The sequence below is a fragment of the Orycteropus afer genome, unplaced genomic scaffold (genome assembly GCF_000298275.1).
Source record: "Orycteropus afer afer isolate SDZICR_OR568_19922 unplaced genomic scaffold, OryAfe1.0 scaffold00088, whole genome shotgun sequence".
Lineage (NCBI taxonomy): Eukaryota > Metazoa > Chordata > Mammalia > Tubulidentata > Orycteropodidae > Orycteropus > Orycteropus afer.
Genome location: NW_006921675.1, coordinates 5438212 through 5450080, shown reverse-complemented (window position 1 = coordinate 5450080; position 11869 = coordinate 5438212). Strand labels below are relative to the sequence as shown.

The 11869-nt window shown below is 43.7% G+C and overlaps 1 protein-coding gene across 1 annotated transcript in view; it reads right to left on the bottom strand.

Annotated features, from left to right (window-relative positions):
- RDH12 (retinol dehydrogenase 12) overlaps window positions 1-10039 on the bottom strand; it is a 10434-nt gene extending 395 nt beyond the window's left edge. Inside the window, exons 1-6 of the mRNA XM_007942309.2 lie at window positions 9969-10039; window positions 8522-8640; window positions 7635-7790; window positions 6165-6269; window positions 5087-5296; window positions 2411-2600 (exon numbers count right to left, since the gene is read on the bottom strand). Coding sequence (XP_007940500.1) covers window positions 2411-2600; window positions 5087-5296; window positions 6165-6269; window positions 7635-7790; window positions 8522-8640; window positions 9969-10036 — 848 coding nt within the window. The 5' untranslated portion in view covers window positions 10037-10039. The remainder of the gene's footprint in view (window positions 1-2410; window positions 2601-5086; window positions 5297-6164; window positions 6270-7634; window positions 7791-8521; window positions 8641-9968) is intronic.
- Between the last annotated feature and the right edge of the window lie 1830 nt (window positions 10040-11869).

The following is an 11869-nucleotide window of genomic DNA, read 5'->3' as shown; positions in this document are numbered from 1 at the left end:
ATCTACTTCCATAGTGATACTGCCTCGGAAACCCAAGGAGGGGTTGCTATGAGTCGGGGCCGACTCAACAGCAAATAACAACAACAACAGCATATATATATCTATATATAGATATATATATCTATATATATCTATATATCTATCTATCTCACCGGTTTAGCTTCTCTAGAGAACCCAGCCTAAGACAGATGGAAACCTATCAGAGAAGCAAAACTCAAACATTTTCCACTAATAAAGAACAATAGAAAGGTGGTAAGACTGTCAAAGACAGAAAACTTGCAAGACCTAGAAAAATAAGGCAGTCCTGTTGAGTTCAGCTCTCACAGGCTTCACTGCATTTATCATTTTGTTGGTGACACATTCACAGGATCACTACTGCTGTGGTTCATTATCCACATTCATAATTGAAGGAAATGCTCATTTCAATTGGATATTGGTAAAACTATTTTCCCATACAAGTTCACAGACCCTCTGAATTTTATCCACTAACTTCCTTGTGCCCCATGAACCCCACACTAAGAACCCCTGTTTTATTTGTTGAGGGCTTGGGGGACTGGAGGATTGCAGGGGGTGAGGGCAGAAGACAGTTCTTTTAAATAGAGTTTAATTATAAAAGTCCTGTGGAATAAAAATTATGGGTGATGGTTACATAACATGATTAATGTCATTGATACTGCTAAACTGTACACCTGAAAATGTTGAATTGATAAATATTGTGTTATAGATGCATATTGTTGCAATTTTAAAAATGTCCTGTGTAACACTTGGAAAATATAGTGAAGTGCTGGCAAAAGAAGAAAAATCTATTATTTAATTGCCTTTCCATACAGTCTTGCTTTTTTCCTATGTAAATAGTCTCTCTCTCTCTCTCTCTCTGACACAAAGCTGGGATCAGAATAATCTAGTTGAGGAAGGATTTTCTTTCTTTTTAGTTATATAAGAAAGAAAAAAATATATGATTTTTAAAACATTTTTAAATAGTAAAGAAACTCCTAGAGTAAAAATTTTAGATCCTCCTTCAATGACTCTCTCTCAGTCTCCTTAGAAGTAACCACTATTTACAGTTCTACCCTTTGGGCCTGTTCCCCATGCATGCACAACGTATACTTGTATAGTTTTGTCTTGCAGTTTCTTCTCACAATATTGTCACCAGCATTTTCCAACAAATTAAATATTATTTGAAAAATATATTGAGTGACTATATAATACTTAATCACATATTGAAGGCAGTGAAATTAAGCACTCAAACTCCACATCAACATTGTACAATAGAAATACGATGAGTGTCATCAATGTGAGCTACACGCACAATTTTAAAAAGTTAAAAGAAACAGGTGAGTTTCATTCTAACAGTATATTTTTTGTAAACCAATGTATGCAAATCACTTCAGCATGTAAAGAATATAAAAATTATCAATTAAATAGTTTATGTTTTGTTTTAATACTAAATCTTCAAACTCAAGTGTATGTTTTACACCAAGCTCACATCTCAGTTCAATGTGTTGTGTGTGGCTGGTAGTAACCATATTGTATAGCACAGTTCTGGAGCCAGACTTCCTGGGTTTAAATTCTAGGTCTACCACTTATGAGCTATGTGACTTGAACAAGTTACTTATTTTGTGCTTCAGTTTTCTCATCTGTAAAATGAGGATAATAATATTATCTACCTCTTAGAGTTGTGATTATATGAATTCACAAGTGTAAGACACTGAGAAGAATGCCAAAGACACTGTAAGAGTTCAAGCAACATTACCAATTATCATTTACCCATTTCCCTATTGTTGGGCACTTAGGTTATTTCCAGTGCCTCACTTAGCAAGGTATGTCAATGAACAGGCTTGAACAAAGTAGGGTCAACTCATAAAATAGTTGAAAGGAGATTTAATCCTGGGTTCCCCTCTTCTCCCAAACTCTGATCGTCCATTGAGTTTACATAAGATTCGACAGTAAAATTTCTATTTCTGTATTCCAATAGATAGTCTCAATCTTGACAGCACTGGGGGGAGAGATGACTTTGCCCAGATGCCTTGTGCTAAACGGTATTAAAGAATTCATGAAAGAAGTTAGCCAAAAGCTTCAAGGAGGAGAAAAAGCCTCCAAAAAGTTTGGTAATGATCTTTTCATGGCATAACCTACAGAGACAGTCTACTCTAACAGCCCACTGAAAGCCACAGGGGTACCATGAAAACACTAGCAAATAGGTATAAAACAGACCCATAAAAATAATTCTTCACAACTTTCTAACCTAAGTTTCCTCAGAAAAGTGCCAACATTTGATTTTTTGGCACAATCCATACCTGTATTCTACTATCAAGCACAAAGTCGGCCACTGCGAGTACAAAGCCCAGGACACCCCGGGCCTCACTATACGCACAGACGGTGGAAGAGAACCATGCTGCCTTCCATGCACCTGAAGTACTTGCCACTCAAGGGTTCCAGGCCTTCAGCCAGGGCGCAGTGCAGGCTGGTCTGTGCCCCTTCCCGCGCTGACTTGATGAATGGCGAGAAGAGCCTCCAGAACAGGCACAGGAGGAAGGAGTGCCGCATCAGCTCGGAATGGACGATACCCGGGTGCACTGCGTAAGTGGTGACCCCAGTGCCTAGGGCAAAGAGGGCACAGTTAGACCAGGGACACACTCTAAGCCCAGGAACACAACCCATCTCCTGCAGCTTGATGGACAAATGAGGAGGAGGGACTCAGAAAACAGGCGGTGCTCCCAGGGTTCAGAAGGAACCACCGCTAGCCATGCAAACTCACACCAGTAACTCATCCTTTCCAGAAAGATCTATAGCCCTCTCAACCCTCTACGCTCCAAATCTTTTCTGCCTTCCTCCAAAAGGAGTGTTTGTTTTGTGGTCCTCCTATTTCAATGTCAGCTTTACAAGTGGCTTGTTGTTGTTGTTGTTATATGCCCTCGAGTCGGCCCCGACTCATAGCGACCCCTCCTTGGGTTTCCGAGGCAGTATCACTACGGAAGTAGGATTGCCCAACCTTCCTTCCGAGGAGTGGCTGGTGGGTTTGAACCACCAGCCTTCTTGGTTAGCAGTCAAGTGCCTTAGGCACTATGCTACCAGAGCTCCCTACAAGTGCCTTAAGTATTATTAATAAAAACAGTAACAGGTAGTAGTAGTAGTATCAATCAACAACAGTGGTATCTTTTAAAATTTATGTAGGAGGGGCTTAGGAGTAGTGATCTGTTTAGAAAGTAGGGGGCTAGAACCTTGTTTTGGTTGGCAAGCACATTTTATGAGGTGTGGATTGAAGGGTACTAATGGAGATTCTAAGTGTTACATGCCTTCCAAGGACACTTCTGGTGCCACCACCATTTTCAGTACTTATGTGTAAGGGCTGTGCCAGATCCTTACATGCATTAACTCATTTAGTTCTCTAAGAGGTTTGTGAGGTAGGTAATATTAAGATACCTGTTATATAGCTAAGGACCCCTGGTGGGGTTGTGGTTAAAGCATTTGGCTGTGAAGCAAAAGGTTAGTGGCTCGAGCCCACCATCTCCAAGAGAAAAAGATGAGGCAGTCTGCTTCTGTAAAGATTTACAGCCTTGGAATCCTTTGAGGCAGTTCTACTCCAGTATAGTCCTATAGGGTCACTGAGTTGGAATCAACTTGATGGCAGTAGATATGGGGTTTTGTTTTCTTTTTGTGTCATGCAGCTAAGGAATCTGAGTCACAGAGAGGTTAAGTAACATGCTCAGAGGAGGCTGCAAGGCCAAGGTCTGAATGTGATGTAGTGTAAGGCATGTGGACTTTGGAGCAAGACTGTAAGATCTGAATATTGGCTCAGTCAGGCCTCTTGCTTGAGCAAATTTCTTACCATCTCTGTGCCTGTGCCAGGGAGCTCTGGTACCATAGTGCCTAAGGCATTTGACTGCTAACCAGAAGGCTGGAGTTTCAAACCCACCAGCCACTCCTGGGAAGGAAGATTGGGCAGTCTACTTCCATAGTGATATTGCTTTGGAAACCCAAGGAGGGGTCGCTATGATTTGGAACCGACTCGACGGCAATGAGTTTGATTTTTCATTTTTTTCTGTGCCTGTCCCTATTGTGTGGAGTGGGGAAAACAATAGCATCAACCTTGCAGGAATGTTGTGAATATTAAATGAGTTAAAACATCTATAGTACCTGATATATACACAATTGTCAATTACTCTTAATTTTTGTGATTATCCTGTTCTTCTGCCTTTAGTGTTCTGATAGGAAAGATCATTGTTCTCAAACTCTGGTTTATTCACTATAGCAAATGGGCACCCAGAGTCACAGATGTCAGAGTCAGCAACTCAACTAAAACTCCAGAGTGCGGAGTCACAAGATTAAGCTGGGCTCACATCATTTTACAGCAGAGGAGGTGAAATCAGGGAGAGTAAAGGAGCATGTCTACATATACATGTGGCTAACATGTGGTTGGAAGCTCTGGTAGCGTAGTGCCTAAGGCACTTGACTGCTAACTAGAAGGCTAGCAGTTCAAACCCACCAGCCGCTCCTCGGAAGGAAGATGGGGCAATCTACTTTCGTAGTGATACTGCCTCAGAAACCCAAGGAGGGGTCGCTATGAGTCGGGTCTGACTCAACGGCACATAACAACAACATGTGGTAAACCTAGTACCCAGGCCATGGCAGCTCTGTGGTTTGGCTTACTATATGACCCTCAGCAAATGGCAAGCAAAAGAAATCACCCTGGACTTAGAGGCATTGGCACTCCAGTCCTGACTTCTTCACTTGTCATATAACCTCAGGCCAGGCACTTCTTTAGGTCTCAGTTCTACCCTACAAAATAGGACTATTAATACTTGCTCTATCTATTGCAAGAGTTGTTGTGAAAATCAAATGCCATAACAGGTATGAAATAAGATACAAATGTAAAGTAATTTTATGAGGTTCCTTACCCATATTCAAGTTTAAGTTTCCTGAGGGCAAGAATTCTGTTTCCATTCCATTTATAATCTCATTCTCCTTCATGCAGAATGTTACCACTGGAAATGTGCATGTTTGACAGCCTGACTTCAGAAGTTTCTGTGAACCTCTAATCTGGAGGTTTTTGCTATCTTGACTCCAACCATTACTTTTGACTTACCTTGGAGCTTCCTGGCCAGCTCACGAGTAAAAAGTACATTGGCCAGTTTGCTGTGGCAATAGGCAAAAACCCGGCTGTAGTGCTTCTCACCCTGGAGGTCATGGAAGCGAATCTTGCCACCGTGGTGGGCCACTGAAGACACGTTCACCACCCGTGCAGGAGCAGACTCCTTCAGCCGCTCCAGGAGCAGGTGGGTGAGAAGGAAGTGGCCTGTATGGGGAACCAGCAGGAGAAACTAAAGGGTGGAGTGGCAGCCCAGGCTCAGGGTGTGGAAGCTGATGACAGGACTTTAGCGTTAGCTTACTGTCCTGGGTGTGAACAAATTTGAGCTATGAGTAACTCCATGCTCATGGTTAGTTGGTGTGAGTTAGTGAATTCCTCAAGTCAAGGGCCAGAGCTAAACTACAGGTAAGACAATACAGATTTAATCCGTACTTATCTCTACCTCTGCCCTTGCCCCAGTCAGGAGTAATGAACACCTGCTAGCTTCTGACTCCCTTATCTGGCCATGATTGCCTGACTGTGGACACAGGTACCCTTATATATAGATGGAAGGATAAAACAGGTGATGGAAAATTACATTGGCCTAGGATCAGAGAACATGCCCCAAGCTCTCCTCACTAGAGCCATCACCTCAGACTCTGAAGCCTAACCTGTCTAATCTCTCAAGACCTTCTCAATGTATTTAAGTTTGCCTGCCTCCATGAACCAACCCTGGGCTTGCTTGGCCCTCAGCTATGGACATGGCCCCTCTGCCCAATCCCAGACTCCTGTTCCCTCCAGGCTTGGTCCTACCTAGCAAAGCTTGCATTACCACTGCCTCTTCTGAGTATGACATTATTATCCCAGGTATCTCTTGAGATACCAGGTTTCCTAATAGTATGGTTAGAAGGGTCTCACTTCTATAGCTGGTCAGAAGAGGAACAGTGAACAAACCAATATATCCAGTCTATTGGAGTCCTGGGCTCTCTGAGGACCAGTGGGAATTCTGAGCACTAGTATAGGTTCATCTCTCTACAGAGAATAAGGTCGGGTTTGCCTTGCTTTTCAGCCATTCAATGATATCAGTGATATTTACCCAGGTGGTTGACTCCCAGGTGGGTCTCAAAGCCATCAGCTGTCTTGGAATATGAACACAGCATCACTCCTGCATTATTGATCAGGATATGAAGCTGTACTTCCTCTGTAAAGCACAACAAAGGAGACCTGGTCATTCATAAGGAATCCATCAGCATGGAATCTGTCACAGCCCTGAGTATTTTCTGTTTGCCTTTGTTCTTCAGCTTTCCCTAATGGGACAAGGTTTTGATAGTGTTCTAGTTCCCTAGTGCTGCTCTGACAAGAAATATACCACAAATGGGATGGCCTTAACAAACAGGAGTTTATTCTTACAATTTGGAAGCTTTAAGTCTGAGTGTAAAATGCCAGGGTCTAGGGGCTTCGTGAAAGCCCCTCAACCTTGGGCTTCAGCTCTGCTTCCAGCTCCCAGCCCACTGAAGCTAGAAGCATCTCTCCACTCAGGCAGCTGCTAGCTACTGAGGCTGACAAACCCAAGATTGACAAGTGAAAAGGCATAGTCCCAATGTTACCAAACCACACGGCAGGCCATTAATTCAAGTCCATTGTAGGTCCCAAGGTCGGCAGAGCATGGCAGGCTGCTGAACAACGACACTGCTACATGCAGGGTCCAAGCATGCCATAAGCTAGAGACCATTCCCAAGGCTTCTCCTTATATACAGGAAGAAGACCACATCCCAAAGGCAGCTACTCAGCTGCTTGTGGTAGATTCCACCATGGAGCTGATTGCTAGTCTCATTATGGGGAATAACTACCACCAGCTGCCCAGCCACTCAACCAGGCTCAGCCAAGTTGACACACAAACATAACTACTACAGATAGGATCTATTTCTCTGCTTCTGTCTTCTAAGATAAGGTATTGCCTAGTAGTCAGTAACTACGCCCATTTGGACCTATCTCAGTGAAACTCAATAGCCATTGTCCCTAGGAACAAACCTACATTGGGTGTCTAATTTTAGTTATTTATACTTTCCTGGACACCATTCTTTTGTTCAGTAAATTCAGTACTGATTACCAACTCTGGGCCAGGCCCACTTTGGTGGGCACTTGGAATGCAGTGGTAAAACAAGACAGAAATGGTCCCTATCCTTCATGGATTTCGTAGTCCTAGGCAGAAGCTGATCATTTTATAAGCCCAGAAGAATTAAGACAGCAGCACAACCTGATTTGGTGCTTGTGGCCACAAACGGTTGATTCTCCGGATGACCACACCTCAATGCCAAGGCACAAGCCCAGACAGGAACTGGCATTTCCAACATTCCCACTGCTGAGGCAAATAGGTGATAAGCATCCTGCCCAGCTTGTGCACCTGCTATCCCTCTGCCAAGTCCCTGTCCTGCTGGTTCATGTGGCAGAACCTGTCCAGTGGGATTGATGATGGTTCTGATGTAAGAACCATACATGGTCCAGGCTGAAGCAGTCACTCCCACATCCAGCTTCCTGCTTTTCTAGCTACCCACCAGGCCCTCACCTGCCAGAAAGCCCTCAGCAAAGGCTCGGATGGATTTGGTGTCTGATAGGTCCAGTTTCCGTACCAGCACCTGGGAGTTCTTTGTATCTGCTCGAATTTCACTGGCAGCAGACTCCCCCTTTAGAATATCTCGGCAGGCAATGTAGACTCGGGCTCCTGGGATCAAAACAAAGAGAGAGATCTTAGGCTAAAAAAGAGGTCTATATTAAGTGCACATTTTCCCAGCCTTCCCTAAAGCAGTGACTGACCTTAGTGTCACTTAAGGATCCTCACAAATAATACTGGCCAATTTTGTTGCTGTCAGTTTAGCCTCAGGCTTGAAAACCCTTGTTTTGTTTGTGTGTGTGTATTTAAATTTTTATTGTGTTTTGGGTGAAAGTTTACAGAGCAAATTCATTTTCCATACAGCAGTTCATACACATTTTGTCTCATGACATTGACTGCGATCCTCCACCATGTAACAGCTCTCTTCCCACTTCCTCCCTGTAGTTACTCTTCCCTGTGTCCTTCCCACCCATGCACTCCTACTCACCCAGCTTTCTCCCTGTAAACACTGACCTTCTGTAAGAACCCTTGTTCTTACATTCTGGCAGAAGACAATACTATTTATTGTTGCTTTTAGAATAACTAACTTGACCAATATAATATTTGGATATTGTTGTTTTTCTTACTTTGCATAATAGAGAAGGAGAAGAAGGAGGGAAAATTTATTTGAGATTACAAAGTAAGTTGGTGTCACAACTGGACTTGAATCCTAGGTTCTTTGAATTCCTGGATAGAACCTCCAGGCCCAGGAGGGCAAAAAAGGAAATGGAGTGTTGGGGCCAGAGCCACCAAAGAGAAAGGCAAGCAACGCCGCTTGTGGAGCCTGATGTGGGAGGACTTGCCTCTGCGAGCGAGCTCTCTGGCCGTCTCCTTGCCAATGCCTGTATTGGCACCAGTGATCACTACCACCTTCCCAGGAAGCTGTGCATTTGTCCTACATACCCCACCAGCAAAGAACTTCCTATAGACAAGAGAAAAAAGAACATTCATGCACCATCCTTCCCAACCCCAGACTGAGATACATAAAATCTATCCAACCCCAAAAAGGTATTTCTTTAACTTGTCAGGAGAACCAAAGAAGCTAATCTTCAGGAAACAATATTCTTCCACTCATCAGCTCAGGTTGGAAGCTCACGTGCCCAAAAGCTACAAATGATTATTTGCACAAACCAGGTAAGTGTGCCTAAGTCAGGACCAATGGGGACCTTCCTTGTTAGATAGCAAAGATATCTAGCTTTTATCTCTAACCTTCAAACCACATGTGCAATGAACATTAGCCCTGAACCCTAGTCTTCAACAAGCATCATCAGTGGTAACTGATGAACAGCACTCCCTAGGGACCCCATACAGAACATGACTCTGGAGCTCCCTATCCAGTTTGAGAGCATCAAGGGCTTCAGAGGCTTCCTGCCGCTGAACCCCCAGACATCTCCACAGGGAAACCTTTTTATGTAGGGCTGTCTAGACAAGTTCCAAAAGACAGGACCGATGGAGGCAAATTAACATGTCCTTAGCACCCTCTTACTTCCAGGCACTAGATCAGGCACTTTAGAAGGTCAGCTATTTCAATGCTCTCAACCACTTGTTAATATCCCCACACTCAAAGAGCCTCAGATCACTTGCTACGAGTGCACTTAGGTTTCTATGCCAGGACCTACAGTAACATTCTGTCCATCTCACCTTTGCCTAGGGCTTAACAACGAGTTCCATGGCAATGTTGTTGTTGTTGTTATGTGCCATCGAGTCAGACCCAACTCATAGCGACCCCTCCTTGGGTGTTCTAGGCAGTATCACTACGGAAGTAGTGTGCCTCATCTTCCTTCTGAGGAGTGGCTGGTGGGTTTGAACTGCCAGCCTCCTGGTTAGCAGTCAAGTGCCTTAGCCACTATGCTACCAGAGCTCCTTCCATGGCAATGGCCACCCATTATAACCTGGCAGAGTCATCTTGATTAGGGACAGAGATGAAAGGAAGCTCTTCAGATAAACTCAGGGGGACAGGGTGAAAGAGCAAGGACTCCCACCTAAGATGTCTAGCGAACTATTTAATAAAGTCATTCACTTAGCCTCCCACTGGCATCAGAATTCAGACCACTGTCTCCTCCCCCAACCCCAGGTGCCTCCTTCTCAGTTTTCCATAAGGGTATCCATAACCACTGCCCTCCTTCCTGCTTTATATACCCTTTCTCTCACTCGACCTCTGTCTCTAACTTTTCTTCCAGAGGCTAAGAACTGGCTCCCAGTTTATGGCTATGTAAAAAACACTTCATGAGATGCTAAATTAAAACAAACCTGATGGATGGAGCTATAATGTACAGGAAAGAAAGGAAGGAGGTGAGCAGTACCAAAATAACCACCATCTTCTCAACTTCTTCAGTGGCTGCTGCTTTTGCTGCTGCTTCAGCTCCGACCTCAACTCTGATTCAGGCTCCCGGTCAATCTGGCTCTAACTGGTGACTGCTTCTCACTCCTCTCTGAAACACTCAGCAACAGCCCGGGGCTAAGCGCAGCCCAGAATCCTATTTAAATCTTGAGAGCTGTCAGAGCACAGCCTGCTGGGAAATGTAGTCCACCCCACCCCCTACCCTACCCAGAAGCATAGGAGGAAAGTTTAGAACCTTGCACTTACTGGCAAAGAGAATGTGGGAAAACTGAAGCAACTGCCTCCTAACACTCCCATCCTCACTTCTCTCTCTTATCTCTCAAACACCCCACCTCTACTCCTGCAAGCAGAATTTCAACAACGAGACTCTACAATGTTGAAATACAAATGTGATTAAAATAGAAGGATAAAGAAGACACTTCCAGAAAAATGGTGAGAGGACTCAGAGGAGTAGTTAGTTACCCTTGGCTGAGAGGGATACAGAGTGGGAGAGGGCATACTAGAGGCTGAGGAGGGTGTGGGCTGTTTTTGTTCAAGTCTTTTGAGCTCGGCACTGGTTACCCAAGTGCATTCACTTTGTGAAAATTGTGTTTGCTTAGTTTTCTGTATTTTATGTTAGACTTCAATGAAGTTAATACCCACATGCACATGCCAAGAAAAATGTACTAGATTAAGTGTATGAAAATCCCAGCCCATCTATTTACAAAGGCCATGGCTCTCAGCAGGTTACTACTCTGTTAGCTCAATTTCTTTACTTGAGCAATGATCATGATAAACACATACGTACTTACAGTGCAGTGAATTACTTGGTATGGTTTTTCTAGCCATAGTCTTTGTAACTCCCAGCAGATTAATGGGTTGTTGTTGTTGTTAGGTGCCGCCACATTGTCTCTGACTCATAGCGACTCTACGCACAGCAGAACAAAACACTGCCCGGTCCTGTGCCAGCCTCATGATCTTTGCTATACCTGAGCCCATCATTGCAGCCACTGTGTCAATCCATCTCATTGAGGGTCTTTACCTTTTTTGTTGACCCTCCACTTTACCAAGTAAGAAAGATATCTTTCTCCAAGGAACGGTCCCTTCTGTAACATGACCAAATAAGGTGAGATGAAGTCTGACCATTCTCACTTCCAAGGAGCATTCTGGCTGTACTTCTTCCAGGACAGATTTGGTAGTTCTTTTGGTAGTCTATGGTACTTTCAGTATTCTTCGCCAACACCATAACTCAAAAGCATCAACTCTTCTTTGATCTTCTTTGTTCATTGTCCAGCTCTCACATGCACATGAGGTGAATGAAATACCATGAGTTGGGTTAGGTGCACCTTAGTCTTCAAGGAGACATCTTTGCTCTTCAGCACTTTAAAGAGGTCTTTACCGACAGATTTGCCCAGTGCAATACGTTGTCTGATTTCTTAACTGCTGCTTCCATTGATGTTGATTGCGGTAGTAATATGAAATCTTTAACAACTTCAATCTTTTCTCCATTTATTGTGATGCTGCTTATTGGTCCAGTTGTGAGAATTTTCATTTTATTTATGTTGCAATGTAATCCATACTTCAGACTGTAGTCTTTAATCTTCATCAGTAAGTGCTTTGACTCACTCTCACTTTCGGCAAGCAAATTTGTGTCATCTGCCTATTGTAGGTTGTTAATGAGTCTTCCTCCAATTCTGCTGCCATGGTCTTCTTCATATAGTCCAGCTTCTCAGATTATCTGTTCAGCATACAGATTGAATAAGTATGGTGAAAGGATACAACCCTGACACACTCCTTTACTAATTTTAAACCATGCAGTATCCCCTTGTTC